The 27,445-nt window shown below is 47.2% G+C and overlaps 1 protein-coding gene and 1 pseudogene across 1 annotated transcript; both read right to left on the minus strand.

Annotated features, from left to right (window-relative positions):
- Window positions 1–22,921: 22,921 nt before the first annotated feature.
- On the minus strand, window positions 22,922–25,596 carry LOC130266244 (rano class II histocompatibility antigen, B-1 beta chain-like). The gene is given in 6 exon segments (XM_056515578.1): window positions 22,922–23,027; window positions 23,628–23,695; window positions 23,698–23,733; window positions 23,736–23,955; window positions 24,635–24,706; window positions 25,592–25,596. Coding segments are annotated over 6 exon segments (507 nt in total).
- Window positions 25,597–26,089: 493 nt separating this feature from the next.
- LOC130266245 (tubulin-specific chaperone C-like) overlaps window positions 26,090–27,445 on the minus strand; it is a 4,267-nt pseudogene continuing 2,911 nt past the window's right edge.

The following is a 27,445-nucleotide window of genomic DNA, read 5'->3' on the forward strand; positions in this document are numbered from 1 at the left end:
CCTAGTCCCTGGGGCAGGAGCAGACTCTGGGGCCACATCCCTAGTCCCTGGGGCAGGGGCAGACTCTGGGGCCACATCCCTAGTCCCTGGGGCAGGGGCAGACTCTGGGGCCACATCCCTAGTCCCTGGGGTAGGTATCAGGGTTGTTAACCAAGCCAATATTCCCTTGTTTCTGAATGCTAAGTAGAGCAGGCCTATCAACAACGCCAGCCACTGTATAATAACGCTAGGAATTAAAACAGATCTGAAATCCTTGAAAACTGGTGGAGTTGCCTCAAAAAACTGGGTGATGGGTTGGAATTCTTTTTCAAAATCATGAACATTATTCCAAATTATTCTCCAAATTTCAGTAGGAAAAGTGGTTTCCTCCACTTCTCGTATAATTGAGGCAGCAACTGACTGCATCCACAATTGAACCTGGATACAGCAGAGAGCTAAAGAAATGTTAGCCAATTTGTTCATTAATACTTCTAAATCAATACTATTCAAAATTCCCAATCTTGTTCCCACAACACCGGTTATGTCTCTTGTTTGTTTCTTGAGAGGATCCTCTTGGTCTTGCATTGGCAATTTGACTTGTTTAAAAGACCATGCTGTTTAAACAATATTTGCTTTTGGCTAGTTTTCCAAATTTCCTAAGGTCCAGTTTCAAAAATTTTCAGGCTCAGTATAACCAGTGGTTGGGTAGTAGGTGTTATAACATTAATATCAAGTTCCCCTCAGTATTTTATATTGTTTTTACCACACATAATTTCATAGGAAAATTGTACAACAGTTCAATTTTGATTTTGAATCTTCACGAAATATACAGGTTTGATGAGGGATTCAGCAATTAATCTTCATGTTCCGTGGTATTATTCTGTGAAAAGTAAACACAACAGAATCTGCCACAAAGAGGCAGGAGGTTAAAATGATGGAACTATTCAGCATGTAATGCAGACTGGAGTTCTGTTAACTTCCCAATAATTTGCTGCTAAAAAGGGAGCCCCTCTGTACCTCCTTTAAACACAGGATAAGAATCAGTGTAGTTGCAGACAAAAGAGGCACTCCTCGCTTCAAGCTAGAAAACATTCCAAATAACCATCAGCAACCCAACCCAAGAGCCACCCCGTCCCCCAGCAATAATTTGTTCAGCAGAAACAACATTAGTGAACAAAAAATTAGTGAACAAAGATTGTTTGGGGGAGAGAGCAGAGGCTACTTTAATTACCAAGACAGGTTTGTCATAGCTGCTACCCAAGCTCTCAGTTTCTGTTATTGCCAGATTTTTTACAGTTCCTTCTGTTACTGAGAATTTCTGGGCCACCCCGTCAGGGGGGGCAGTCTCAGTAGTGGCTGTCTTCAAAAACTTCACTTCCTGAGAAGGTTTTTGCATTTTCTCTGAGGCAATTTGCAAGTTAGGGCCTTCTAAATGGGAGATTATTTTTTGTTGGGTATCCCCCACTACTTCTATTTCATTTCTTCCCACAAGGGTATTACCAATATATTGATAAACAGCCCCATTGTCAGGTTTGTGTTTTTGGTTTGGCCATACAGGGGAGTTTTGCAAGTCCTGTATAACCGGCTTGAGCCCTTCTTTGGTACCAGAGGAAAGAGGGCATTGTTTTACAGGTAATTGCATAGGTGATTTATAGCCAGCAGTGAGTTTTATTTCATGTATAATTTGCAAGCAGGCAGCTTTGTGAATGTTTTCTAGGAGTTGGTCAGGAGTACCAACTAAAGCTACAAGGTCTCCCCTTTCCAAAGGGTTAAGCCCTGCTGCCCAATAAACTGCACGCTGAGTTGAGGACCGTAAGTTACGTTTGACTTCTGTTGTTAAGAAAGTCCCATGTCCCCAGTACCCACTAGCTGCTTCTTCTGATAATTTAGTAGCAGTGTACAGGATTTTTGTAGTGGTTATTTGTGGGTCAAAATTCTCATCATTGATAAAATTGTATTCTGTTTTAACCAAAGGTCTCAAGCTAGGGCAGCAATATTCCCCACTATTTTTCATCAGAGTCAGTTCTTTTTGAGGATATATTTGATTAGTTTCTTTCTCTTCTGTTTCTTTTGGCAAATCAGTGTGTTTTAAAGTGTTGGTGTGTTCTTGTCTTAGGGCAGCTCTTAAAGAATGATTCTCATCTCTTAAAGAATGAATCTCATCTCTCAAAGCATGATTGTCATTCCTTTCTTCATCTAATTGTTTTTGCAAAATTTCCACTAAATTTTGTAAGGAGTCAATAATTGCTCTTTCTTCACTTCTTCGCGTAAAGCGAGTTTCTATAGCTGCCGTAAGACAGGCCCCCAAAACTGAGCAGAGAATGGTCTTATTTTTGCCCAGTTTGAATTTTGTTTCATGTTGCAAAGAATGTATCCTATCAATCACATTTTTTAAATTAAACCAGTTACTGTATGCCCAATCTTCTCCCTCTTGGGAGGGTCTGGCTTTGTACTTAGCTAGCAAAGCATAAAAAGCATTTTTATCTTCTTCGGACATTTTTACGAAGGGACTAAAACCACTCTCAGGGAGGCACACTTAAAATTACACAAAAAGCACAGCTAAAACTGTGTTTCCCTTCTCGTCCCTGGAGCGGGTGAAGAGACCACTACTACTTGGGAGGTACTACCTTAGTTACAAAACAGCTTGTCTCTTCGTGATCCCAAGTAGTCAACAACAAAACAACAAACACCCAGCCTTTAGCTGAGGACAACCCCTTTCTTCCCTGCCTGGGTTAGGGGTCCAAAACTGTGGGAGTCCAGGGTATTTCCCTGACTCCTTTGAGGATGCAAAAACCCCCATGGCAGACCCCTCTGAGACCCCCAAATGGTGCCCAAGAGCTGCAGGGGCTGGATTTAGCTCCTTGGGAGAGTTTGCCAACACTGAGGGAAGAATCGCAAAACATGAAAGCTAGCAGAGTGTAAATTAGAATAATGTGTCAATGCGTCAATATTAAAAATCCAACACTGACTGGTTCTTGTCAGATACAAGGGAGACTGACCAGATCTTGACAGGTAAAAGATTTCAGGAAATCTTTACAAATTCACCACATAGAAAAAGACCTCCAAGACTATTCAGTATTCCTGGATGTCTACAGGAGAGACAGGACTGAACACAAAAGATTTGCCAGGGTTGAAAGTCAACAAATCCATTCTCCCCAAGGAATTCCCAATGTCGGTTTGCGTTCTGATGGATGTTCCTGTCCCTGTGTTCATCCAGGTGCCCACAGGGAGACAAGATGATGCAGAGCTCCACCAGGTGTATTCACAACACAGATCACCAGGACCAAGGATCATCAGGGCTCTGCCCAACAGGGGTCACTGGGGATCATCCAACACCGATCCTCCCATGGGGAATGGAGCTGGAGCAGAGCACGAAGCTCTTCCCACACTCGGGGCACTCACAGGGCTTCCCTTAGTGATGGCTCTGTTGGTGTTGGGTCAGGTGAGATCTGTGTGAGAAGCTCTTCCCACACTCATGACACTGGAAGGGCCTCTCCCCAGTGTGGGTGCGCCGGTGGACAGTGAGATTGGAGTTGTGCTTGAATCCCTCCCCACAGTTGGGGCAGCGGAAGGGCCTCTCCTCTGTGTGAATCCGCTCATGTAGGAGGAGATGGGAGCTGGTGTGAAACCTCTTATCACAAACAGGACACTGGTAGAGCCTCTTGCCAATGTGGATCCACTGGTGGACTCTCAGGGTGGGGCTCTGCCCAAAGCTCTTCCCACATTCCAAGCAGGTGTAGGGCTGTTCCCAAGTGTGGATCACCTGGTGCTGCATCAGGTGGGAGATGTTCCTGAAGCTCTTCCCACATTTCCCACACTCATAGGGCCTCTCCCCAGTGTGGATCCTCTGGTGCTCGATCAGATGGCAGCTCCAGCTGAAATCCTTCCCACATTCCAAGCACTTGTGGGGCTTCTCCCCTCCATGAGGCTTCTCCACCAGCTCTGAGCTCTGCCTGCATCTCCGGCCGCCTTCCCGGCTCAGGGAGGGTCTTTCCTCCTCATTGCAGCTCCCTGGGCTGGGTTTGCAGCCCCTCCTTGGGAGGAATCTCCGGGGCTTTTCCTCCTTCTCCATCCACCCACACCTTGGGAATGAAAAATCCTGGTTTGAGGGAAAAAACAAGAGGAGAGGGCCTTGGTCTGGGGGTTCTTATTTGCCCAATGTTGTCTGGTGGCCTGATTCAGGTCCGGCACGGTGGCCCTAACCCAAGGTCACTCGATTCATTAGCTTTAGGACACCAATGTGGTGGACAGCAAATGGCGTTTATTGAGGGGTTACAAGGGTCTTTATAGCCTAGATAGTGGTGGTTATTTTCCCTAGCTTACGTCCGGCTGTGAGCTTAGATCCGGAGCAGTGGATTTCTGAGGGGAGAGGAGTTCCTATCTTAACCGTACATCCCAATATCTTCCGCACGCTTTTCCCTAACTCTCCACAGTTCCCCCCTCTCTCATGATTAGTAAAATTTATATGAAATTATAAAGTGTAGATATCACAAAATTTTCATGGGTTAGTAAAGTTAGTATAAAATTGTAAATTTGTTAGTAACAGGCACACTTTAAAGCAGTTGTCAACGTTCGACAAGCATAATGTTAACTGTTTTTAAACGCTTTTTGACAAATAGCACCAATTTGTTAAATATGCAAGGCCTGAAGATTAGTGTTAGTAGGATTATAGTGACCGGGCCGATTAAGGTAGAAATTAGGGTGGTGAGCCATGGGGACTGGTTGAACCACGATTCAAACCAGCCCTGTTTAGCTTCTCTGTCCATTTTTTTCTGGTTTAGTCGTTCCTTTAGCTCGGCCATGGAGTCTCTAATGACTTCTGTATGGTCCGCATAAAAGCAGCATTCCTCTTTTAAGGTGGCACACAGGCCTCCTCGCTGCATGAGCAGAAGGTCCAGTTCTCGCCTGTTTTGGAGGACGACTTCTGAGAGTGAGGAGAGGGATTTTTCCAGGGCAGAAATGGATTTCTCAATTCTTTGCAAGTCCTCGTCCACTGTCATCTGCAGTTGGGCCAGGCCTTGATGCTGTGTTGCGAGGGCCGAGACGCCTGTTGCAGCACCGGTAGCTTCTAAGCCCAGGAGCATTGCGATGGTGATGCTTGTCAACACTTTTATTCGCTTGTGGAGCCGGTTGGGTTCCTTAAGCAGGCGGTACACTTTTTTTTCCTGGCGATACAAAACTCTGGGGACAATTAAAACTTGGACACAGAAGTCGGTAGAATGATTGAATTTGTCAAGGAGCACACACGGGCTTACTCCGGATTGTTGACAGACCCACATTTCTGATGCAGCTGGGATCACCCACTGGAACTTCCCCCCTTTTAGTTTGACGAATTCCTGGCAGACTTTGCCTATTTGCATTGCTAGGGTTGCATTGCCAAAGCATTTGCCTTGGCCCGTGATTTGGCTTAGGGTAATGCTGTTCCGGGGGGTGTCCCATCTGCACTGGCGTGGACTGTCTGACTTGGAAAAGATAAGTGGGAGATTGAGGGCAACACCTTCGTAGAAAGGGGGTTGTGCATCATAGCATAACTAGCATGATTCTGTGAGGTTTGGGTTGGACTGATTTAACGATATAAAGGTTGCATTTAACACACTGAGGAATGGATTGGAGAGGGTTGGTGTGGTTAAGAGATTGGATAGAGAGGAGGTAGATTTGTGCATTTGTGTTTTGTGTTTGGAGCTATGGTTAGCTGTGATTTCTTTTTTGAGTTTACACAGTGAAAGAGCATGCCATTACACTGGTTATTGCAGTGCGAACAGCTGCCTGAATGGGAGCGAGGTGTTTTTCCTTTGCTACATGTCTGATCATGGCTGCGATATTAGACCCAGGTGGCAGCGATTTTAAAATGTTTTTGGTGGCTGAATTGCACTGCTGGCACAGGCAGTCTGCTAGCACTGGTTCTTTTGCTTTTGAGGGCAGTGCTGAGCAGTCTAAAGCTGCCTGGAGACGATCTACAAACTGAGTGAAGCTTTCACTCTCGCTTTGCGTTATAGTGGACCATGGTGATGGTCTGGCTATTGCTTTAGAGGCAGTACGGATGGCTTTTCGGGCAGCACGGGTGGTAGTCATGACCTCATGGGCTCGCAGGCCCTTTGCCTGTGCTTGTGGGGTAATCATGGCTGGGTCTCTGCCTATCAGCCTCTGTATGCTGGAGCCATGGAGAGGATGGCTCTTCCCAGTTACTAGGGCTAGCTGCTTCGCACAGTTGTCCTCTCATTCTTGTTTAAAACCGATTATCCCTGCCTCATCAAAGATTAATCTGCAAGTTTGTTTAATATTAAAGGGGAGCATATCATTGCCTTCAAAAATGCTATTAATAAGTGTGGAAACCATGGCAGAATTGATTCCTTTGTCAGCAACCGCTTTCACGATAGCCTGCACATCCTTCGGGTTTACCGGGGAATACGTTCTTTGGTTTCCGCCAGCACCCCCCACTCTGACCGGTGTCCTAGTTTGGACAACCTTAGGGGAAAAAGCCCCCAGAAGAGCTCCCCAGGGAATAAACCCCCAATTCTTTATTTCACTGGACTTAAGAAAAAATATTTCACTTAGGGGGGAAAAGTGGAAAAAACCTATTTATTGACACATACAAGGGAAACACTTCCCAGCACAGATCCAGATGACAAAAAAAAAATTTCACCGAGAGAGAAAGAGAGACGTGGACGATTCGATCTTCACTAGAAGGACGAGATGCTTCTCTGGCCGGTGTCTAGAGGCAGGCTGCATGGTTCCTTCGGAGCGAGCTGGTGCTGATCCTCGGGAGGTGAGGGGGGGGGAAGGGAGAGGGAGAGAGAGAGAAAGGAAAGAAAAAAAACAGCCAGCAAGCCTTAAACAACAGCGAGCTAAAACAAATAATTCAAGCAATATAAAGCCAAAAAATCAAGAAAAAAAAACAGCTAACTAACAAACCAGGCAACGAACTACTACCACAGCAGCAAGAGCCACAAGCAGCAGCAGCCAGAGCCAAGCGAGCCACCGCAAGAAGAGAAAAAAACTAAGGCCAGTTCCACAGAGCCGAGCCCAGGCGGCCCCTTCCCCGGGAGCAGACAGCTTCATGGCCAAGGGGGGCAGGGTGAGGAGTCAGTCAAAACACCAACCCAGGACATTCCACCCCTTATCTCATATCGTGATTATTGACACACGATTGGGATATACACTCATTAAACACAATATGAACACTTCTTTTGACTTGCTCAAACCTTCAACATTTACATATTTCTTTTGTCTCATCCCACAGTTAGATCTCCCTGAGGTACACAGCGGGTTGTTCTATTTTTTTGCATTATCCACCAAGTACATCCAGGTCCTTGAGCAAAGGCAATCCCCCGAATGGGTTTGCCTGTACTCGAGGCAGGATTAATTTATACTGTCTTTTCTAGTAATTTTTTGACATGGGCTGCTGGGACTTTGTCTCTATCTACTGTATTAAGGCACTCAGATTGGGCAGGACTTGCTCGGTTGGTGGAACCTCGAGTGTTGACTAATTAAGTGGCCTTTGCCAAATGCTGCTCCCAATTTTTAAAGGATCCTCCACCCAATGCCTTTAAGGTGGTCTTTAACAATTCATTGTACCTCTCCACTTTACCTGCAGCTGGTGCATGGTAAGGGATGTGGTATACCCACTCAATACCGTGTTCCCTAGCCCAGGTGTTGACAAGGTTATTCTTAAAATGAGTCCCATTGTCTGACTTGATCCTTTCAGGAGTACCATGCCTTCAAAGGACCTGTTTTTTTAGGCCCAGGATGGTGTTGCGGGCAGTGGCGTGAGATACAGGGTACGTCTCCAACCATTTGGTGGTGGCTTCCACTATGGTCAGCACATAACGTTTGCCCTGGCGGGTCTGAGGCAGTGCGATGTAATTAATTTGCCAAACCTCCCCATACCTGTACTTGGACTACCGTCCTCCATACCAGAGGGGCTTTACCCGCTTGGCCTGCTTGATGGCAGCGCAAGTGTCACAATCATGAATAACTTGAGTAATGCTGTCCATGGTAAGATTTACTCTTCGGTCTCGTGCCCACTTATAGGTGGCATCCCTCTCCTGATGGCCTGAGGCGTCATGGGCCCATCGAGCCAGGAACAACTTTCCCTTATGTTTCCAATCTAAATCTATTTCTAACCCCCCTATTTTTGCTGCTTGATTTACTTGATGGTTATTTTGCTGTTTTTCGTTAGCTCTGCTTTTGGGGACATGGGCGTCTACATGGCGAACCTTCACGGGTAGCTTGTCTAACCGAGTAGCTATGTCTTTCTACTCTTTTGCAGCCCAGATTGGTCTTCCTCTGCGCTGCTAGTTCGTCTCTTTCCATCTCTGCAGCCATCCCCACAAAGCGTTGGCTACCATTTAGGAATTAGTGTAAAGATAGAGCTTTGGCCACCTTTTTCTTTTGGCAATATTCAAAGCCAGTTGGACAGCTTTGAGTTTAGCGAATTGACTAGACCCTCCTTTTCCTTTAGTAGCTTTTGCAGCCTGTCGTGTAGGGCTCTATACAGCTGCTTTCCATTTCAGATTTGTCCCTACAATGCGACAGGAACCGTCGGTGAACAGGGCATAACGGATTTCCTCTGCCGGTAGCTGGTTGTAAGGTGGTGCTTCTTTAGCCCGAGTCACCGGTTCTTGTTCTTTGTCTGTTACACCAAAACTTTCTCCCTCTGGCCAGTTGGTAATTATTTCTAAGATCCCTGGGCGATTTAATTTCCCGATCCGGGCGCGCTGCGTAATGAGGGCTATTTACTTGCTCCATGTGGCACTGGTGGCATGGTGGGTGGAGGGAACCTTCCTACTGAACATCCACCCCAGCACTGGCAACTGGGGTGCCAGAAAGAGTTGTGCTTCTGTGCCAGTCACCTCTGAAGCAGCTTGGACTCCCTCATAAGCAGCCAGGATTTCCTTTTTTGTCGGGGTATAATTACCTTCAGACTCTCTGTAACTTTTGCTCCAGAATCCCAGGGGTCGGCCTTGGGTTTCACTTGACACCTTCTGCCACAGACTCCAAGACAGACCGTGGTTTCCAGCTGCAGAATAGAGCACATTCTTCACATCTGGCCCCGTCCTGACGGGACTAAGAGCTACTGCATGGGCGATCTCTTGTTTAATTTGGATGTAGGCTTGTTGTTGTTCTGGGCCTCAATGAAAATCATTTTTCTTCCGAGTAACCTGGTAAAGAGGGCTCACAATTTGACTGTACTCGGGGATGTGCATTTTCCAAAAGCCTATAGCACCCAAGAAAGCTTGTGTTTTTTTCTTGTTAGTAGGTGGAGACATAGCTGTGATTTTATTAATAACATTAGTAGGAATCTGACGTCTTTCATCTTGCCACTTCACTCCTAGGAACTGGATCTCACAAGCAGGTCCCTTAACTTTATTCTTTTTGATCGCAAAACCGGCTCCCAGGAGAATTCGGATAATTTCCTTTCCTTTCTCAAACACTTCTTCTGCTGTGTTTCCCCACACAATGATGTTATTGATGTACTGCAAATGTTCTGGAGCCTCAGCCTTTTTTAGTGCAGCCTGGATCAGCCCATGGCAGATGGTGGGACTGTGCTTCTACCCCTGGGGCAGTCGGTTCCAGGTGTACTGCACGCCCCTCCAGGTGAAAGCAAACTGCGGCTTGCATTTTGCTGCCAAAGGAATGGAGAAAAACGCATTGGCAATGTCAATGGTGGCATACCACCTTGCTGCCTTGGACTCCAGCTCGTACTGCAGCTTTAGCATGTCCGGCACGGCAGCGCTCAACGGTGGGGTGACTTTATTTAATGCGCGGTAGTCCACTGTCAATTTCCATTTTCCATCAGACTTGCGCACAGGCCAGATGGGGCTGTTGAAGGGTGAGTGGGTTTTGCTCACCACCCCTTGGTGCTCCAGCTCCCGGATTATCTTATGGATCGGGATCACAGCATTCCGAGTTGTCCTATATTGCCGGCGATGTACTATTGAAGTGGCAATCGGTACCCTCTGCTCCTCTACCCTCAGGAGTCCCACGGCAATTGGATTCTCACATAGTCCGGGCAGGGTGTTTAATTGCTGGATTCTCTCCGCCATCACAGTCGCTATTTCACATGCCCACTTGAAGCCTTTTTCGGTCCTTAAAATACCCGCTTCGAAGGAAATCTATTCTCAAAATACACGGGGCCTCTGGGCCAGTCACAATCAGGTATCTTTTCCACTTTCTTCCAGTTAGACTCATTTCCGCTTCCACTATGGTAAAGTCCTGTGATTTACCTGTTACACCAGCAATAGAAACGGTCTCTTCTCCGACACATCCTGATGGAAATATAGTACATTGCGATCCAGTGTCTACTAAAGCTTCATACTCCTGTGGTTCCGATGTGCCAGGCTACCGAATCCACACGGTCCAAAACACTTGGTTTTTCCTGGCTCCACTCTGGCTAGAGGCAGGGTCTCCCTAAGCCTGTTTATCCTTTTTGACGGGGGCATAGGTCTTAGAAGTTCCTTCAAGTGAATCAGACATGTCGTCATCATCCTCCTCATACGTGGCACTGTGATTCCGGGCGACTGGAGCTGCTCTCTTTTTGATGGAACCTTCTTGTTGAGCCTTGTCTTTCTTTAAATCACGCACTCGTCATGCCAGAACAGCTGTGGGCTTTCCATCCCACCTCTTCATGTTTTTTCCGCAGTCACGCAAGAAAAACCACAACTCCGCACGTGGGGTGTACCTTCTCTCCTCAGCAGAGGAGCGTCTGCGTTGACTGCCAGGACGTCCGATTTGCACAGCTGAGATTTGGAGGAGATCCTCCTTGATTTCCTCTCTTAGCTTCTTATGGTTTTTCTCCAACTTATTCTCCAGGTTCTGTAAACGTGTTTTTACGGCTGCAATCCTGGCATGCGTTGGGCCATGCACAGCATTAGCGTATGCCCGAAGCTTCTTTGCCATATTAAGCACTGTCTCGTACATGTCTTCTCGTTTCATGATTGCAAGAGCTGAGGCATATTCAGATGGTCCAAGCCTTACAAGCTTCTTCCACATAATTGGTGTGCATGGTACCAGATCTGGATTTTTAGTTGTTACGTTATTTGAGAAAATAATTTCTGTTACCGCCATTTCTCTCAAACGTTGGATTCCCTGCTCGATGGTTTTCCATCTGGTCTGCTGCATGTACAGGTCATCAGCGCAGAGATATCTTTGTGCCACACTGTCCAATACACGTGACCAGAGGCTCTGAGGATTAGCTCCCCTCATCATACCTTGATCGATGACTGGATTTTGAGACAGGGATCCCAAATGTCTCGCTTCCGTGCCATCCAGGATAGTTGCCTCACCGGCCGCATCCCAAAGCCGGACTAGCCAACTAATTATGGATTCATCAGGTCGCCTTGTATAGTCTTTTCTTAGACTACGAAGATCTTTCAGGGAAAGGGACTCATTATTAGTATTTGATCTCTCATTAGTCACTTTAGCTTTGGATTTTACATCAGGGGGAGTTGAAGGTCCTTCTTCTGCATCCTCCTCATCATCATCCTCCCCCGGCCGATCTGTTTTTTTTGTGCACTTTTTACTCCTGGTACTGGTAGCCACAGCTATAGGTTGAAGCTTGCTGTTTAATTTTGCCTTTGTTCTGGAGCTTGAGGTGTTAACTGCAGTTTGAGTAACTGGAATAGTAGCTACGTTATTTCTTTGTTTCTTTTCCTTTGTTTGTTGTTTTGCACTATTTAACAGGGTTTGATAAGCGTACGCTAGAGCCCAGCTTACTGCAGTGATTTTCTTTTCTTTAGAATTGTTTTGACACTTTTTTTTTAAGTACTTTGCAATTTTGACTGGGTCTTGAATTTGTTTAGATGAAAAATTTTAGATTATAGGTTTAGAAAACTTTTTTAGAATTTGGCCCAGTTTCTTCCATTTGCCACACTACTTAGAATTTTTTCTACTCTGCTTTGCTACCAAATCAGGGGTTGTAACACCTGCATTTTTAGAAATTTTAGCTTTCATTTTGTATAAACTGCAGACAGTATAGAAAAAACTTACTAAATTAAATACCAGAAAGATGGTTTCTTTTACACTTAGGGAGAGCTGAACATTTTTTAACAGAGATGTAAATAATTTAGGGGAGAAGAAGGAAAATAAAGGCAAGAGATTTTTTTTGCTTGCTTTTCCTTTAATGAATTGAGTGCACAACACAAACTACGACTTGTACATTCCTGAAGTGGATTTTAACACTTTCATAAACTTTTGGCAGATTATAACAACTAAGCTTAGCCTAATGAGTATTTTGGTTAATACCCCTTTTATGAAAAAACTACGTGCTAGAGACAACACTGGGGCTATCTCTGAGTAAGAGAACAGGCCCAAAGACTACAGGGGTATTAAGATTTTAAAAAACTCTAAAGAGCAAACATACAGACAGGCTTTCAATTTAAAAGACATTATGGCTTCAAAAAACATACTGATATTAATACAGGCAAATTAAAAACAAGATGCTATTAAAGTTTTTTTTACTTTTTCCTTCCCTGTACGGGCCACCAAATAAGAAATGTCCTAGTTTGGACAAACTTAGGGGAAAAAACCCCCAGAAGAGCTCCCCAGGGAATAAACCCCCAATTCTTTATTCCACTGGACTTAAGAAATAATACTTTACTTAGGGGGAAAAGTGGAAAAAACTTATTTATTAACACATACAAGGGAAACACTTTCCAGCACAGATCCAGATGACAAAAAAAATTTTTCACCGAGAGAGAAAGAGAGACGTGGACGATTCGATCTTCACTAGAAGGACGAGATGCTTCTCTGGCCGGTGTCTAGAGGCAGGCCGCAGGGTTCCTCCGGAGCGAGCTGGTGCTGATCCTCGGGAAGTGAGGGGTGGGGGGGGAAGGGAGAGGGAGAGAGAGAGAAAGGAAAGAAAAAACAGCCAGCAAGCCTTAAACAACAGCGAGCTAAAACAAATAATTTAAGCAATATAAAGCCAAAAAAAAAATTAAGAAAAAAACAGCAAACTAACAAACCAGGCAACGAACTACTACTACAGCAGCGAAAAGCCACCACTAGCAGCAGCAGCAGCAGCAGCCAGAGCCAAGCGAGCCACCGCAGAAAGAGAAAAAAAAACTAAGGCCAGTTCATAGAGCCGAGCCCAGGCGGGTCCTCCCCCGGGAGCAGACAGCTTCATGGCCAAGGGGGGCAGGGTGAGGAGTCAGTCAAAACACCAACCCAGGACACAAAGTAATAAGACTGTTTAGGTTAACTCAGGTAGTGACTGTCTGTTGGCTGTTAAATTTGTTATGGAAGGAGACCTTTTGAAGACTATTAGAGAAGCAAATGGATAGAGACTTCCTTTTAAATGAAGGAAGAAGTTATGTTTCTGCTAGAGCTAATTCTTACTTAAAAAAAAAAAAAAGTCTTGCAAGAAGAACTCATTTCTACTTTTATCTTGGAAAGTGTAAGTTTTCCCAGCATTTGTAACACCATATGTAAAAACAAGACAATTATATACATCTAGGAAATCTTGCACTGGTTGGTTCATGGTACCTTCAAAGAATTCTTCTTGGGTTGTTTCAGGTCCCGATCTGGAAGCCTTATTCATCAGCTACACAAAGCCACACTGCAAAACTCGTATCGCCCTTTATAGGAAACATATTTGTTAGATGAGTGCACCCCCCAAACCCCTCAGCCCCTCCCGCGCAACCGGGATGCCAGCGGGGTGAGCCGGGGGGAAGCGGCCTCAGAGAGCGCACACACCGCTTCACGGCCCCAGGACCCCCGCCTCACAAACAGCGCAACCTCCGGGTGCCCCCCCCCGGCCCGGTGCCCCCCCGGCCCGGCCCCGCTCGCTCACCGCCCGGCCGCACGCTCCGTCCGGCCGCGGCTTCTTTCCGAATGGGACCAATGGCAGAGCACGGCGCCGCGCGGCCTCCTGGGAGGACGGCGCTGCCTCGGCGCGGGGCCCGACGGGAAGTGTAGATAATAGTATATTTAGCAAGGGTTTACAAAGTGATGTGAACTAACTATCAGGTCATTGCTTTAAAAGATTTGCTCTCTTCCCCTTCTTTTAAACTTTCTGTTCCTGAGAACCACAGGGAGATGTAAATGATAAAGAAGTTCCACGGTATCAATGAGTCCAGTGGATTACTGACATTAAAATCAAAATCAAAAGTATACACATGCCTTGTTTACTAGCAAAAAGAGAACAGAAGGGAAATCTCAGTTTTGATTCCTGGACATTAATCAGATTTAAAGGAAATATTGCACAGAATGAAATACAATTTGTATTAAATTTTAAACCAGCCCTGCAATTCTCACCCTTAATCATTTTAGCAAAGTGTCTTCATACTAGAAGTACTTTAGAAAATAATTGGAAATAAAGTTCCATGGAACCATGCTATCATAAAACAACTACCCTTTCTTAAGTTCTTCACAGAGAAGAACGAATATTTTATAAATCTGCTAAAGGGCAGAATGCTGAGCTCTACCTTTTGAGACACAGAGGGTACTTAATGCAGAGATAGTCTAAGAAATTCAAAAAACTGTGTTAGCAATGGGGCAACAAGTTCTGAACTCTTAGAATTGGTATCATTTATAATCAGGCCTGCTCTCTGCAGTGGTTTGAGCTCCAAGGGCCAAGCAGAGCCTGCAGGACAGGGAGCTGAGCTGTACCTGCAGTTCCAGGAGGGGTCCCGTTGGTGGCTCAGGAGCAGCTCCGGTGTCCATCAGCAATGTGCCCGCTCCTCCCGCCTGCTGCCAGTCCTTCCCTTGCAGTGCAGCAGGAGCTGCTCCCTGCCCCCAGCCAGCTCCTTTGCCTGCAGTCCCTTCCAGTGCTGGCACTACAAGCTCCCTCCTGCCTTGAGCCAAATGCCTGCCTGCACCTTGGGCTGCCTTTGCCAGGTCTCTTTTCCCAAGAGTTTCACTCCCAGACTTCAGCCCCAGCCCATTGGTTATTTCCATCACCAGGTAGTTTCACACAATGAACCATTTTGGTTTTACCTAAGAGGTGAATCATTGAGATTGTGGTGCTTTCTTGCACACAATGTCCTGCTAAGACCAAGAACGAGCTGTTTCTGCAGCTTAGTTTGTGGCTATTCCTACATCATTACATTCCACAATGAATGACTAAAGAAAATCTGTCCTTTTCCTTACTAAACTGAGGCTGCAGCTTAGTGCAAATATGTGTGTGTCCTGGTTTGAAAAGACAGTTGTGCTAGGGAAAAGCAGGGCCTTCCCTCAAAATGGAGCTAATAAACCCTTCCCTCTGAATTAGTATAATTTTGAAATTAAGGAGCTCTCAGGCAAAGATATGGGATAGAAATAACAGTTCTTTACTAGTCTATCTAACAAGACAAACAAAACAACAACAACTATGAAATCAACACCAAACAGAGCAGTAACCCAGTTCCAGCCCTTCTTGGCCGCAGGCTCACTTCCCTGTGCCCCCTCCCCTGTCATTAGCCATCAGTGCTGCTTCGCATGTCAATGGGAAAAAATTCCACAGAGAGGTTAGGAAAACAAACAAATCCCAAACAGTGTGAAAAGAGAGTAAATGTCATAATCCCCTTACATTTTCTACCCTTCCCTCCCCAGCCAGGGTGCTGCCTGAGGGGGTTCCAGAGATGGACCACAACTCACAGACAAATAACCTCAGTCAGGTTCTATTACCCACAGATTGACAGACCTGTGAGGAATTGGCTGCCACAGCCTGTCACACACTCACCAGAGCTTAAGGATCAGTGAAAAAATAGGGACAAATATTGATGTGGTCACTCATCATGGAAATGAGAAGTGCCCCAAAGCCAATGTCAGTTTCAAAGGGAAATTTATCACAGATTGTTTCAACTGCCCTGCTTATATATGATGACCAATTTCAGTTCACAGATGGCTACAGAATGGCACAACTCTGCTGACTCTATAGATAAAGACAGAAATATCCATTTCAGTTCCCACAATCAAGTATGTTCCAAGTCACTAAGTACTGCCCACATATATTTCTATATATGTGCATATATGGATGTTTGTATATAAAGTACCAAACATCAATGGAATGATCTGGAAATCCACGGAGCAGGAGTTCTTCGCTCACTGGAGTCCCGGAGTTTTCTCAGCTGCCTTTGCCTGGCAGTTGTCAGCCAACGTGTGGCTCTGCTGCCATCCCAAATCTGCGCTTCCCTTGCCCAGCCTGAGTGCACGTGGGGCACGTGCTGGGCATGGCTGGAGATTTCCATGGCCAAAATCCCCCAGCACCATCACCTTTACATCTGCTCATTGCTTTGGATAGCACAGAGCACACAACACCCATCTCAGCTGGCAAATGTCATTTCTTGCAGATTGCGACAGCCCCACTGCTGGTCGACAAATGTAAGAGAATCCATTTCAGTTGAAAAATATAATTTACTACAAATTGCTACACCCGCGCTGACAATACAGAACTATACAAATCTCAGTTCAAGTTAAAAAAAGAAATTTATTACATGCGTACAACAATGCTATGCAAAAATAAATAAATATCCACTTGAGTTAACAAAAACTTAATTTATTGCCAAACTCTACAACAACTCACTATTACACAAACATCAATTAGGTATTAACAACTTAATTTATTACATATAAGCATAGAGCCTATATAGAAACACAGAAATATGCATTCCCTCTCTAAATAGCCCTACACTAAGAACTTGATAGTTATACATGACTTCATACATCTTTAAATAGAATTAAATACATATGTATGCACATATAAATAAATACATATACAACTATAACAATCTATAAGTGTAAATATAGATTAAACATTACATATTATATGTAAGTAGATCTATAAACCAAACCTATCATTATACAAATATCACTGTACAAATCTAAATATTCATGCAACTGCATCAATACAAATATACAGCTATACATCTCCACACAACTGTTAATGCAGTCACACAGAGAAATTGATCAATATACATATAAAAATAGAAAAACAGAATACATATACCTATGGAAATACCAATATACGCATTTAAAATTACACACACACACACACACACACACATATATATATATACACACAAATATACATATATATATTTATATATATATGTATATTTGTATATATACATAGCACATCCATAAATATAAAAGACATATGGAAATTCTCCTATGCAAATAACAATCTACACATATAAATATCCATCTAATTATCCCTCTCTATGTGCAGGTCCATATATCTTTAAAGAGAACTCTAAGCAGAAAATGGGATTCCAACAGCGCCATCTTCAAAGCTTCTCCCTCTGGTTCTTGGTCCTGTGCAGAGCAGCTCTCCTGGACAGGGACAGCAGATGGCACATCTGGGAAGCAAAGGGAACACTGAGTCAGGAGCAGGGCCTTTCCCCTGGCAGCACCTGCACTTCCCTCAGCACAGAGAAAATCTCAGCGCCTCCCCAGGAGGGCAGGAAAGGAAAAGCAGGCCGAGCGGGCCAGGGTGTGGCGAGCGCAGCGCGGCGGGACCGTCCCGCAGCCCCCGGCAGCCCGGCACAGGCGGCACAGCTCCCGGGCCCTGCCGGCACAGCTGCCTTGCCCCAGGACAGCCCCTGTGCCAGCCGGGGCAGCTGCGCTGAGCAGCCCCAGCACGGGCAGGGCCGCTCCTGCCCCTGTGCCGGGCACTGCCCACGGCCACAGCCCTCGGCACCCTCACCCCACCCTGCCTCACCGGCCCTGGGGCCTCACCCAGGCTCTGTGCCAGCAGCAGCTCCCTGCTCCTGCTCCTGCTCCTGCTCGCGGCCTTCAGCCTCTCCCATCTGGCTCCTGTCAGTCCTCCTGCTGCCTTCAGGATCTTCATTGCAGCTGTGGCAAAATCAGAGGCTCAGGAATTGGTTCCAAGGCCTGGCAGAGCTGCAGTCCCAGACCCCTCTGTGCTCCCTGCTGGCCCCTCCATCCCCTCAGCCCCGCCATGCTCTCGGCAAACCCCGAGTCCCCTTCAGTTTCTTCAGACCCCGCTGTCCTCTCACCCCCCTCAGTCCCTTCTCACCCATCCCGTCCCCTTAGCGCTGCCACCTCCCTCAGCCTGTGCCACTTCCCTGTCACCTCAGTGCCACCATCACCCTCAGCTGCCCCACACCCTCAGCCCCAGCAGCACCTCAAGGTCACCGTCCCTTCAGTGCCAGCGCCTCCTCAGCCCCTCAGCCCCCTCAGTCTCACCGTCCCTCAGCAGCTCCTCAGGGGACACTGCCTGCGGCCACCGGCAGCTGCCACCGCTCCAGGGACACCCGGGGCTGGAACTGCTGCTCCGCCCGGCCCGGCCGCCAGCTCGGACCCAGCACAGCAACAGGAGACAGAGGGCAAAAACAAGAGATTAAGAAGGCATCCGTGGAGGGAAAGAGGTAAAAAAAGGCCTCTATTTGTACAGATATCAATCTTCGTAACCTATTTATAGAGGTATCAATAGTTGTACAAATACAACTATATATATGTAAATGTAACTAGACATATGTATAAATGCATCTAGGCACATTTATAACTTCACATATAAAAACATAATTACATACATCTACAACTATATATAAATTAAACTATACAGATCTATTAACACAACTATAAAAATGGATAGACGTAACTATAGGCATTTAAATACACCTATATAAATCTATAAATATAACTATATAGATAAACAGAACAATACATATCTATAAATGTGACTATTGACAGAGGGATTTCACCTGCCTGATGGTCACAGGCCTTCCCTCTGTCTCTTCCTGCCTCCTGGAGAGGTTATCAGATGGGATCTGGAAAGCAAAGGGAACAGGGAGTCAGTCTTGGCCCTTGGGCGCGTTTCCCTTGGGCACCAACTGTCCTTCTGTCAGGGAATGTTCAAGATGGTCTGAAAGGGAGACTCTCACTTGGAATTTGAAGCCTGATCTTTAGAGAACAGGGACCACTCTAAATGCTCAAAACAGTGTAAAGCATTGAAGTATCTTGATAAAGTCTCAGCTCTCGCAGTGCAAATGGCACCTGTGAGAGCTCGAAACACAGACTGTCCCAGCTCCCACAGAGAAGCCCAGCCTTGTTCTTTCTCTGTGCTGACAGAGACACCTTAGGTCTCACTAATCTGGGGTCATTCAGGCTTCTCCTTTTGTTACCGCACTTGCGGTTTTCAACTGCTTGGCCTCTGATCTCCTGTTCCTTGTTTTTCTTGTGTCTCATAACATTTACCAGCAGTCTGCTACTACATTTAGTCAGTGATTTGGACTTCTACCTGAAGCGCGGAAAATAGACTTCACAACCCGTAAAGTTGTGGAGTAGGTACGTATTTTATTCAGCGCTGGACGCAGGGGGAGAGCATCCTCCCAAATCCTGCGTACCTTACATGCTTCTAACCTTCTATTTATCTAGGAAGTACATGCATATTCTAAATCGCCTCTACATATTGATTATCTGCCCCGCCTGTTTCCCCGCCTCGTATGGAAATTAGCTGCATATTCATTGCGGCTGCGTAGTTTATTGAGTCGGTGGTCTTCAAATGAGTCTGTGGGCAGAAAACGATGAAGTAAAAGTCTTCCTCACTAGTTGAACTCTTCACCTTGTCTTTCCACGCATGCGCTTGTAGTCTCTTGGTCGCAGACTTTGCACTTTCATGGAGAGGGACACTTTCCTATACTTCAGGGGTCTCTTATCGTGCATTCCTTTCCCTATTTACGCACACAGTGACTGATACTATATGTTATACATCGTGCATTCCTTTCCTTATAAGCACACAGTGACTGGTACTATATATGTTATACTCTTCATTCTATGTAACCCTTAAATCCCCTGTTTCAGCTGAATGAGCTGCACTCAGCAAGGTGTCGTGCATGGGAAAAAGATGAGAGTTGCTGCAGCACATCAGAGGAGGAGCAGCATTCGTTTGTGGTCATGGTCCGCCAGGGAACCACGAAAATGTTTCCCATGCCCATCCTCTGTACATTTGGACCAGAATATGAGCAAATTTCTTATTTCCTTTGTTATCTGTTTCACCACTTTAGAGTTATCACCTATTTGCAAACAGCAGTTTGAGTCATTAATTTTCCACAAACTTCTCCTCCTGTTGAAAGATAATCTGATTCCATCAGAAAATGTCTTGTTCTTCCTTTCCCTGGATTGGTCGGCAGGAAAGTCAGGAGCTGGTGCTCTCGAATTGATTATTATTTCAAGGACTGATAATACGTTCTTTAGTTAATAGTAATAATAATAATAATAATAGTAATAATAATAATAATAGCTGGTGCTCTCGAATTGATTATTATTTCAAGGACTGATAATACGTTCTATAGTACATAATATTATTATTATTGTTAATAATAATAGCATTAATAAGAATAACAGTAGAAATAGTATCATGAATATAAATCATAGTAGTAATAATTATAATAATATTTAGTTTTTTAACCTAATTATGCCACTCAAATTATGGGTGAATTCTCTGTCTCCTGATATGTATTTCTTAGGGTTCCCAAGGACTGCTCCATGGTGTTGTAGGATTTGTTGTGGTGTTTGTTCATCTTTTCCACATTTTTGGGAGCTCCTTCCATCCAGGGCTGCATCAATTGACCAGTTTTATCTAATTAAATCAATTACTTGGATTCCCAACTGATTTCTCTGGACTAGCAAAAACACCCCAGTGCTCTAATATACCCTATATAACCTAGACAGTGACAGCACATGTTGGAGTGAGGAGAGGGATGATTCCCCCCCAGTTTTTTTAGTAAAGTTTTCACAACATTCTCTGTTTGCTGTTTCCCTTTGCAGCTTAACCAATTTCTGTTGCAGTCAGGTATCCTCACTGTGGGCTCTGCCTTTAGCTGTGCAAATTCCATCTGTGCAAGCAGGCAGAGCTTGGGGTGAGGGCCAGAGGGAAGCAGCCCAAATCCTCCGCCAGGCAAGGAGACCCTGGTGGCTTGCCCACACTTTACCCCAGCAGTGTTAATTTGCATTTCTAAAGCTCCTCTCCTGGCTGTCTGGAACCCTGCTTCTCTTGTAGAGCAGCCATTGGATGACTCATATGTGGCTGCCCCACAATCTGCTTTTTTTTTTTTTCTTATTAACAATACTCTATTAACTTTTTATCTGTTAAAGTATCACCTTTAAGGCTCTTCCAGTTTTGCAAAATCCATCCTAAATGTGAACATTGAAAAACCCATACCAAAATTTTGCCATCACTAAGAACCGCACACATATATACAGAAAAAATCCCAATGCAAATGGTCAAACCATTCATGTGGGAGGAAAAGGTGGGATTATGCAGGAGAAGGAGTAATAGGAGGAGGAAGATGAATGTGAGGAAGGGTAGGGACACAGGAGGAGGAGGAACAGAAACAGGAAGGAGCACAAAGTTCCATCCCTCCCTGTACCTGCAGCCTCTGCCCAAGCCCAGGAGCGTTGTCCCCATCACATGTAGCAGGTGACCAGAGAGGGGGATCCAGGATTTTCACAGGGGTCAATCTTGGTGTTTCTGAGCTTTATTGGGCTAAATGTTGGTGTTTTTTGTGTTTTCTTCTAGGTGCTGAATTTTTATATTTTGGAGGGGGTTTTGGCCAAATCTTGGTTTTTGGTGGCTTTTTCATCTGTGTTGTGATTTTTGGAGAATTTTTGGGCTGAATCTTGGTGTTTGGGATGTTCTTATACATGCAAGACGCCCAATGTCTTCCTGAGTTGCACTTGGGCGAGGAGGAACCCCCAGCCCAAGGCCCTCTCCTCTTGTTTTTTTTCTTCCAAACCAGGAGTTTTCATTCCCAAGGCGTGGGCAGATGGAGGAAGAGGAAAAGCCCCGGAGATCCCTCCCAAGGAGGGGCTGCAAACCCAGCCCAGGGAGCTGCAATGAGGAGGAAAGACCCTCCCTGAGCCGGGAAGGCGGCCGGAGATGCAGGCAGAGCTCAGAGCTGGTGGAGAAGCCTCATGGAGGGGAGAAGCCCCACAAGTGCTTGAAATATGGGAAGGGCTTCAGCTGGAGCTGCCATCTGATCCAGCACCAGAGGATCCACACTGGGGAGAAGCCCTATGAGTGTGGGAAAGGAGGGAAGGGATTCAGAGAGAGCCACTACCTGATGTAGCACCAGGTGATCCACACTGGAGAACAGCCCTACACCTGCTTGGAATGTGGGAAGAGCTTTGGGCTGAGCTCTCAACTGAGGAGCCACCAGCGCATCCACACTGGGGAGAGGTCCTACGAGTGTCCTGAGTGTGGGAAGAGCTTCTCACACAGCTCTCACTTGACCCAACACCAACGGAGCCATCACTAAGGGAAGCCCTGTGAGTGCCCCGAGTGTGGGAAGAGCTTCGTGCTCTGCACCAGCTCCATCCCCCATGGGAGGATCGGTGTTGGATGATCCCCAGTGACCCCTGTTGGGCAGAGCCCTGGTGATCCGTGGCCGTGGTGATCCCCGTTGTGTGGCGGGACGGGGTTGCCGAGATTTCTCTCTCTTCTCCTTGTCCTGCTGTGATTTGGTTGGTAATAAATTCCCTCCCTGTGCCCAGGCTGGGTCTGTTGTTCCCTGTCGGTGCTCGGGACGGGATCTCTCCTGTTCCTTCTCTCAACTCCCGGGCCTCTCCTCAGCCAATCAGACAATGCGATGGAGAAGTTTCAGCCAATCAGAGAGAGCAGCTCTGATGACTCACCGGTTGCCGGGCAGACCCGCAGCACCCAGTGTTCCCCACCTGGACCCCGTCCCTCCCCGCGCAACCACGATCCCCCCGCGGGGTCCCCCCAAGTCCCGCCTCCCAGTAAATGGAACTGGGTCTAACTGGGAAGCCTTAGTGGGAACACTGGGAACAGCTGGGCACGGGCAGAGTGACAGCAGGGCTGGGGGTACACACAATCCCCCCCCTAAATCAGCAAGGGGACAGAGCGGGGGGTCCTGGCCGGGCCTGCGGCCACGGGGAGGGGGTGCAGCCACTGCTGGGTCAGGAGCTCTCAGAGCAGAGAAAAGTGGATGACACTGGGTTGGTGGCCCCAGGGGGAGCACACACGCTCCCGGCCACTCCCTCACCTTCTTGCATAGATTCCGAGCCCCAGCGTCAGGAAGACGACGCCCAACTTGAAGACCCCGATCCCCGTCAGCACTTTGCTGCACCCGGTGTCCGGCGGCAACATCATTGGGTTCCGCAGGGTCCGGATCCTCCAGATCCCTTCACAGACACCCCAAGCCCCTCTAAGCACCTCTCCAATCTCCCCCAACCCACCGAGGACCCCCTGAAACCTCCTCCCAGTCTTGTACCAGCCTCCCCGGGACCCACCAAAGCCTTTCCTGTCCCTCTCAGGATCCCACAGCCCCCTCCCAGTTGCCCCCCACAACCCCAGGACTCCCAAACCCTCTCCCAGTCCCTTCCCAGCCTCTCCATGACTCAACAAGACTCCTTCCAGTCTCTTCCTAGCAGAAGCAACCTCATTCCAACCCTACTTTCCAATCCCTGATCTTTTTCCAGCCCCTCCAAGCTCACTCAAATCCCACTCTGTTACACCCAGCACCCCCAAACTCCCTCCCAGTGCCCATCAGGACCGGCTGAACCCCATCACACCCTCCTCAGCATCCTTCAAACCCCTTGTCAGTCATTCTAAACCCTGAAACCCCTCTCCCAGTTTAAACCAGGTTATCTCAAACTTGCTCCCAGTTACTCCCAGGACATCTCAGTCCCTCTCCCTGCCCCCCCAGTACCTCCACACTGCCCTTGCACTGCAGGGTCCAGGCTGTGCCCAGTGCAGGCTCAGGGGGTGCTCCAGGCTGATGTGCTCCACCTGGAAGCTGGAGGTGACCCCCCACACCTGGGGAGGGTTTCCAGCAGCACCAGGAGCTTGAAAGAGTCCAGTCCCCACTGGCGACCAGGTCGGTGGCCACTACATGCCCTGAGAGTTCCTGCTGGCCCTGGAACCACCTCAGCTGGATCTGGGCAGGGTAGAAATCCATCACAGAGCAGAGCAGGCAGCCAGGGCTGGGCTGGGAGCTCGAGGGCCACAGTGAGATGGACACTCTGGGGGGCACTGGGAGAGAGCGAGGATACGCTGGGATCAGCTGAGGGGAACTGGGAGTGATGGGAGAGGGGTGGTGTGGCACTGAGAGGGACTGGGGATGAACTTGGAGAGAGTGGGAGAACACTGGGAGGGAGTGGATTGGATCAGGGTACTGGCAGAGGGGATGTCAGTCTGGGATTGGACTGAAAGGGACTTGGGAGGGACTGGAGGGGCACTGGGGGAGAGGGTGGAGGTCTGGGAGTGGAGTTAGAAGGACTGGGAGTGGATTGGGAATGGAATGGCTGTGGACTGAGAGGAATTAGGAGAGACTGGTGACACTGAAAGGACTGGGGAGGCTCTGAGGAGGCCGAGATGCACAGGTGGGGGAGCACTGGGAGAGACTGGGATGGACTGGTGTGTCGCTGTGGGGGCGGATGTGACACATGAAACTGTTGCCTTTACGAGCTGGAACAGAGATCACACAGAGTTAGGGGAAATAAATGGGTATCTATTGAAAGGCCTTCAAAGGCCACACCCTGGCAGCAACAGTGCCACAGCCTGGCCCCTGCCCTGCCCGAGTGGCTCCAAGGTGGATGCAAAAGAGAGCTTGGTCACATGATTTTACATTTTTATAGACTTCAGTCCATTTACATACAGGAGTCAGCCATCCAATTAATAGTTTCAAATTGTAAGGTGTCCTCCTCCTCTTCTCTTGGCTGGCCTGCCCTCCTCTTCTCAGGTTGTTTATACTTTGGGCCTGGAGTCTGAAGAAATTGTCCCTTGAGCCCATAGCTGGTATCAGACTGTTTCACCTTTATCACCCTAAAGCACAACAGAAAGCATACCCAAGCAGAACAGAAAGCTGGGATCTGAAGGCATCATTTCCCCCCTTTAGAGGCTTGACAAGGCCTCTGCTACCTTGTCAAGTCTCTATTCTAAACTTCATTATCAACAGAAACTTAATAACTAGTCAATGTTTAACAATAATAATATAAATATCTAACATTAGACAAATATCTAATAACAATACATACTAAAAAAACCATAAACTTAATAACAGGAAACAATTTAGCAAGAATAATATTTTGCATAATCAAATATATAAAGAAGAACAACAATTAAACATAGAATAGAAACAAAGACAAGGAATCACCCAAAACACACTATCATTTACATTTATTTTTGTTGTTAAAACTTGTTTAGGAGCAAAGCTTAAGCTTTTCTTAACTCTGGAGTAATTAATATATCAGGAGAGCATTAGATGTTTATCAAAACATCTTTTCTTTTAGACTTCTGCATTCCAGTCTGCTGCACCAGGCAACTACAAACTGCTAGAAAATTAGATATTTGATCTTTTTATTCTAGGCACATATAAGGAATCACCTGAAATGAGTGATTCCCAATGGGTAATTGTGATGCAGAAAATATGTTCTAATAAATATCCAATGTTCTGCTTGCCACAAGCTGCAACTGCAGCTGAGGTGCCTCCCCTGGGACCCACTCGTGAGACAGAGAGCTTCTTCCAGACAGCACCCCAGATGGGACCCAGAGCTACTGCAAACACCAGCAGATTTAGGTGCTCACCTCAAACATACATCCACATCTACAGCACAGAAACATCTTACAAACTGCAGGATCTAATGTTTATCTGATGAGATGAGACACGTCCACTATGTTTACTCCCATGAAGTTGCTGCGCATAAATACCTCATGCCTGAGTCTGCAGTGCTGCTCTATTTGACAGATCAGGGGGAGAACTGACAGTACCCCACAAACCCTGAGTTTTGGTGCATTCCCTCTTAGGCTCATTTTGTTTCAGTGCTGGCCCAGCCCTGCTGCTCTGAGCTCTGGCTCTGACTCTTTTCATACCCCTCTTGCCAGATTGCTCCCAGGAGAGGAGGGGGCAGAGGAACAGCCCATAGCACAGGACAGCTTCACTGTAACTAATTTAGTCTGCCTGGGTGAGTGAAAGCAGCACAACAGCTCTAACAGTGGCTCACTGTCGTTCGTGTACCAGTGGCCTTTGCTCCACCTCAATAAGTTAGAACTCACAATAAAGTCTTTTAGAAATTGGCAAATTTCACAGTGATACCTACAGATTATGGCAGCAACTTGTGCAAGAACAGTAAACAATATTTAACAGGTATTCTTTAACTAAGAAATCTAGCCATACATTATAGTTTTAAATTTAAATATGAAGTAGAATTATTTAATTACATATTGGGGATTAAGTCCCAGAGTTCGTGGATGAGTTAACCAGTCAATGTGCCCCACTAGGTTCTAGTTGTTACTGTTTTGTTCTTGCTGAGCCCAGACAACTCGAAATCTCTCTCGATACCAGGGTAACTCTGGAAGTAGGGGGTGAAGGAGACCCTGGGACAGGCTTCGATGACGGCCCGGCTGGTGACTCGCACACAGACCCAGCAGTGGGTAGTGCGGTGGGTGCGGTGCTGCTAACCGGCCAGCGCGCACGGGCAGGCGCTGCAGCCTCCACCCGCACGGAGGTGGGCACGGGCCCGCAGAGCGCGGGGCATCCGCGGCAGTCGCGCACCCGCAGCGCGTTGGGGTTGCTGCGGAGCCGCACCCGGCAGCCGCGCAGCTCCGACAGCAGCAAGCCCCGCTGCAGCAGCTTTAGCTCTCTTGTCTTGGGCGCCGCTTAACCTGCACAGCGGCGGCCTGCCCGATTCGCCCTTGGCGAGGCCGGGGCCGGGCGCGGCGAGCTCGGCGGGGCGCGGGGCACCGCTCGGGGCCGCTTCTTTCTTGGGGACGCGAAAGACGAATTTCTTCTTCGGCTGCAGCCTGCTTTGCTGCCTGTTGTCACCCCGCTTCCCGTGCTTCCCCTCCTTTCTCCCCTTTGCGGGGCTGCGGGAGGAGGGGCCGCGCCCCGGCCTTCGGGGTTGCCACGGTAGCTATCAAGCCTAAGAGCAGAGGAGGCGCCACCTCTCCTATGGGCTCCCTCTCCGCCTTCTTCGTAAAAGGCCTTGTCCCCCGGCCCCTCCTCTCGGGGCGGCACCGAGGGCTGCACACACTCGTTATCTCTTTCTTTTTTCCCGACCCCCGTGGGCGGTGCCGGGGACGGCAGCGCGGGCAGTGTGCATGGCCGCCAGGGCCCGCCTTCCTCCTCCTTCACTGACCGGGGCCCTGCCTGAGCCGCGCCCCCCCTTTCCCCCCTCTGCGGGGCTGCGGGAGGAGGGGCCGTGCCCCGGCCCGGGCCCGTGCCCGGCGCAGTTGGGACCGATTCTGCTTTCATGGCAGGCGCAACCAGGTCCAAATCTGCTTTCTCTTTTTCTCGGTCCAGCTTACATGCTAATATCAGGAAAAGCCGGGCATATTTTAGCTCTTCAAAAAATTTATCTCTACGCAGTTGGGATATTAAACTTGATACTAATTTTCGATTTAAACTTCCAAACTTAGGCCAGGTTTCTCCATTATCTAATTCATACACTGGCCAAAATTTTTCCGAGAGTCTAATAAGTTTAGGTTTTGAAAGCTCAGGACTCTTCTCCAATCAGATCTGCCCAGCTTTTCAATATTAGCCCCAAAGGGCTATTTCTTGGAATA

Source organism: Oenanthe melanoleuca, unplaced genomic scaffold, assembly GCF_029582105.1.
Source record: "Oenanthe melanoleuca isolate GR-GAL-2019-014 unplaced genomic scaffold, OMel1.0 S002, whole genome shotgun sequence".
Taxonomy (NCBI): domain Eukaryota; kingdom Metazoa; phylum Chordata; class Aves; order Passeriformes; family Muscicapidae; genus Oenanthe; species Oenanthe melanoleuca.